General features: G+C 42.9%; 1 protein-coding gene across 1 annotated transcript in view; it reads right to left on the reverse strand.

Moving 5' to 3' along the window:
- Positions 1 to 1,562, reverse strand: part of klhl40a (kelch-like family member 40a) — a 33,292-nt gene extending 31,730 nt beyond the window's left edge. The window contains exon 1 of the mRNA XM_041842401.2: positions 1,150 to 1,562. Coding sequence (XP_041698335.1) covers positions 1,150 to 1,329 — 180 coding nt within the window. The 5' untranslated portion in view covers positions 1,330 to 1,562. The remainder of the gene's footprint in view (positions 1 to 1,149) is intronic.
- Between the last annotated feature and the right edge of the window lie 2,320 nt (positions 1,563 to 3,882).

The raw sequence follows: 3,882 nt of genomic DNA on the forward strand, positions 1-3,882 counted from the left end.
AAGCACCCCCACACCATAAGACCTCCTCCTCCATGCTTTACGGTGGGAAATACATATGCAGAGATCATCCGTTCACCCACACCGTGTCTCACAAAGACACGGCGGTTTGAACCAAAAATGTTCAATTTGGACTACAGACCAAAGGACACATTTCCACCGGTCTAATGTCCATTGCTCATGTTTCTTGGCCCAAGCAAGTTTCTTCTTATTATTGGTGTCCTTTAGTAGTGGTTTCTTTGCAGCAATTTGACCATGAAGGCCTGATTCACACAGTCCCCTCTGAACAGTTGATGTTGAGATGTGTCTGTTACTTGAACTCTGTGAAGCATTTATTTGGGCTGCAATTTCTGAGGCTGGTAACTCTATTGAACTTATCCTCTGCAGCAGAGGTAACTCTGGCACTTCCATTCCTGTGGCGGTCCTCACGAGAGCCAGTTTCATCATAGCGCTTGATGGTTTTTGCGACTGCACTTGAAGAAACGTTCAAAGTTCTGGAAATGTTTCGTATTGACTGACCTTCATGTCTTAAAGTAATGATGGACTGTCATTTCTCTTTGCTTATTTGAGCTGTTCTTGCCATAATATGGACTTGGTCTTTTACCAAATAGGGCTATCTTCTGTATACCCCCCTACCTTGTCACAACACAACTGATTGGCTCAAACGCATCAAGAAGGAAAGAAATTCAAGGCACACCTGTTAATTGAAATGCATTCCAGGTGACTACCTCATGAAAATGGTTGAGATAATGCCAAGCTGTCATCAAGGCAAAGGGTGGCTATTTGAAGAATATAAAATATAAAATACATTTTTATTTGTTTAACACTTTTTGGGTTACTACATGATTCCATATGTGTTATTTCATAGTTTTGATGTCTTCACTATTATTACACAATGTAGAAAATAGTAAAAATAAAGAAAAACCTTTGGACCGGTACTGTATGTTTATCTGACACTGATTTAGTCAGTTCTACAATGCCAGTTTTAATGTAAGCAACCCTCCAAGGAGGAAATAAGTATAGCCTGCCAGTCACTGACATAAAAAAAAAGGTTCAGAAAACACTGGCCTAGCAGAAATCCACAACCCACAACCCAAGAATTGCTAATGTCATGCTTGAACCGTGCTGAGTCACACAGGACCAACAAATTACCTTGAAGAAGGGGCTGGAGGCAGCGAGGACCAGGCGGTGGCACGGGAACTCCCTGTCCTGGATCTTCAGGACACAGTCTACAAATTTCTGGTTATCCAGCAGGTCACAGAGGCCGTCTTGAAGCAGGGTTTGCTGGTACATCCTCGGCTGTTCCACCGGGTCTATCGACAAGGCAGCCATCTTGTTTCTTCTGTCAGGTTACTCCTCAGGTCCTCTCTGACATCCTATCAGCTCGTCGTCTGTAAATGATTTTTTTGCGTCAGGGATTTCTAGAACAACGAGGGGATGGTGCCTGCTCGCTCCCAACAACAGGACAGCACAGTACTGCCTGTTTTCACAGTACAGTCCAGAGAGCGAGAGAGAGAGAGAATGAGAGAGAGATGAGGTTGGGCACTGGGGCAGCTAGCTAGTCCACACCGGTAGCAGCTGTCTGTGGCTGTCTGTGGCTGTCAGAGTGTATTTATAGATAAGATAGCATATGTAGTCAACACAAACATCACTTTACATACTGTGCTGGAAAGACCCAGTAGTCATGAAGTAAGTCACACTCCTTTTCTCCAACACAGACCTTTAATAGTTCACAATGTTTGGATCCCAAAAGGATCTTTGTCAGGTATGTTTTGGAGCAAATTCGTGTGCAGGCCCTGCTTCACTATTTATAGCTGGGGACATCACAAAGCCGAGGAATCTATTTAGATGAGTGTGTAAAATGATCTCCCTACGGTCTCTCTCTCCCTCCCTCCTTCTCTCTCTCTGTCTCTCTCTCTCTCTGCTCTCTCTCTCTCTCTCTCTCTCTCTCTCTCTCTCTCTCTCTCTCTCTCTCTCTCAATTCAATTTCAATTTAAGGGGCTTTATTGGCATGGGAAACGTATGTTAACATTGCAAAAGTAAGTGAAATACATAATAAACAAAAGTGAAATAAACAATACAAAAATTAACAGAAAACATTACACTCACAAAAGTTCAAAAATAATAAAGACATTTCAAGTGTCATATTATGTCTATATACAGTGTTATAATGATGTGCAAATAGTTAAAGTACAAAAAGGAAAATAAATAAACATAAATATGGGTTGTATTTACAATGGTGTTTGTTCTTCACTAGTTGCCCTTTTCTTGTGGCAACAGGCCACAAATCTTGCAGCTGTGATGGCACACTGTGGTATTTCACCCAGTAGATATGGGAGTTGATCAAAATTGGATTTGTTTTTTTTCGAATTCTTTGTGGATCTGTGTAATCTGAGGGAAATATGTGTCTCTAATATGGTCATACATTTGGCAGGAAGGTAGGAAGTGCAGCTCAGTTTCCACCTCATTTTGTGGGCAGTGTGCACATAGCCTGTCTTCTCTTGAGAGCCAGGTCTGCCTACGGCGGCCTTTCTCAATAGCAAGGCTATGCTCACTGAGTCTGTACAGTCAAAGATTTCCTTAATTTTGGGTCAGTCAAAGTGGTCAGGTATTGTGCCACTGTGTACTCTCTGTTTAGGGCCAAATAGCATTATAGTTTGCTCTGTTTTTTTGTAAATTCTTTCCAATGTGTCAAGTAATTATCTTTTTGTTTTCTCATGATTTGGTTGGGTCTAATTGTGTTGCTATCATGGGGCTCTGTGGGGTCTGTGTTTGTGAACAGAGCCCCAGGACCAGCTTGCTTAGGGGACTCTTCTCCAGGTTAATCTCTCTGTAGGTCATGGCTTTGTTATGGAAGGTTTGGGAATCGCTTCCTTTTAGGTGGTTGTAGAATTTAACGGCTCTTTTCTGGATTTTGATAATTAGCGGGTATCGGCCTAATTCTGCTCTGCATGCATTATTTGGTATTTTATGTTGTACACTGAGGATATTTTTGCAGAATTCTGCATGCAGAGTCTCAATTTGGTGTTTGTCCCATTTTGTGAATTCTTGGTTGGTGAGCGGACCACAGACCTCAGAACCATAAAGGGCAATGGGTTCTATAACTGATTCAAGCATTTTTAGCCAGATCCTAATTGATCCTCTCTTTCTCTTTCTTTCTTTCTTTCTTTCTTTCTTTCTTTCTTTCTTTCTCTTTCTCTCTCTCTCTTTCTCTCTCTCTCTCTCTCTCTCTCTCTCTCTCTCTCTCTCTCTCTCTCTCTCTCTCTCTCTCTTTCTGACAGCCCCCCAACCCCACCCCAACCCCCGCCAACAGCTGACGTGCATCCCAAATGGGAGTGTCATGTGCTCCCCCTTCATTCGCCAGTCAGCCAGGCATGGAAAATCATATCAAATGTTATTTGTCAAGTGCGCCGAATACAACAGGTGTAAACCTTACCACAAAATAAGAGTTAAGAAAACATTTACTAAATAAACTAAAGAAAAAAAAGACAGCGAGTAGCAGCAGTGTAAAAAAAGAGGGTCAATGCAAATAGTCCGGGTGGCCATTTGATTAACTGTTCAGAAGTCTTATGGCTTGGGGGTAGAAGCTGTTAAGAAGCCTTTTGGACCTAGACTTGGCGCTCCAGTACCGCTTGCCGTGCGGTAGCAGAGAGAACAGTCTATGACTTTGGTGGCTGCAGTATTTGACAATTTTTAGGGTCTTCCTCTGACACCGCCTAATATATAGGTCCTGGATGGCAGGAAGCTTGGCCCCAGTGATGTACTGGGCCATACGCACTACCCTCTGTAGCGCCTTATGGTCAGATGCCGAGCAGTTGCCATACCAGGCGGTGATGCAACCAGTCAGGATGCTCTCAATGGTGCAGCTGTGGAACTTTTTGAGGA

This window comes from Coregonus clupeaformis, chromosome 21 (assembly GCF_020615455.1).
Source record: "Coregonus clupeaformis isolate EN_2021a chromosome 21, ASM2061545v1, whole genome shotgun sequence".
Taxonomy (NCBI): domain Eukaryota; kingdom Metazoa; phylum Chordata; class Actinopteri; order Salmoniformes; family Salmonidae; genus Coregonus; species Coregonus clupeaformis.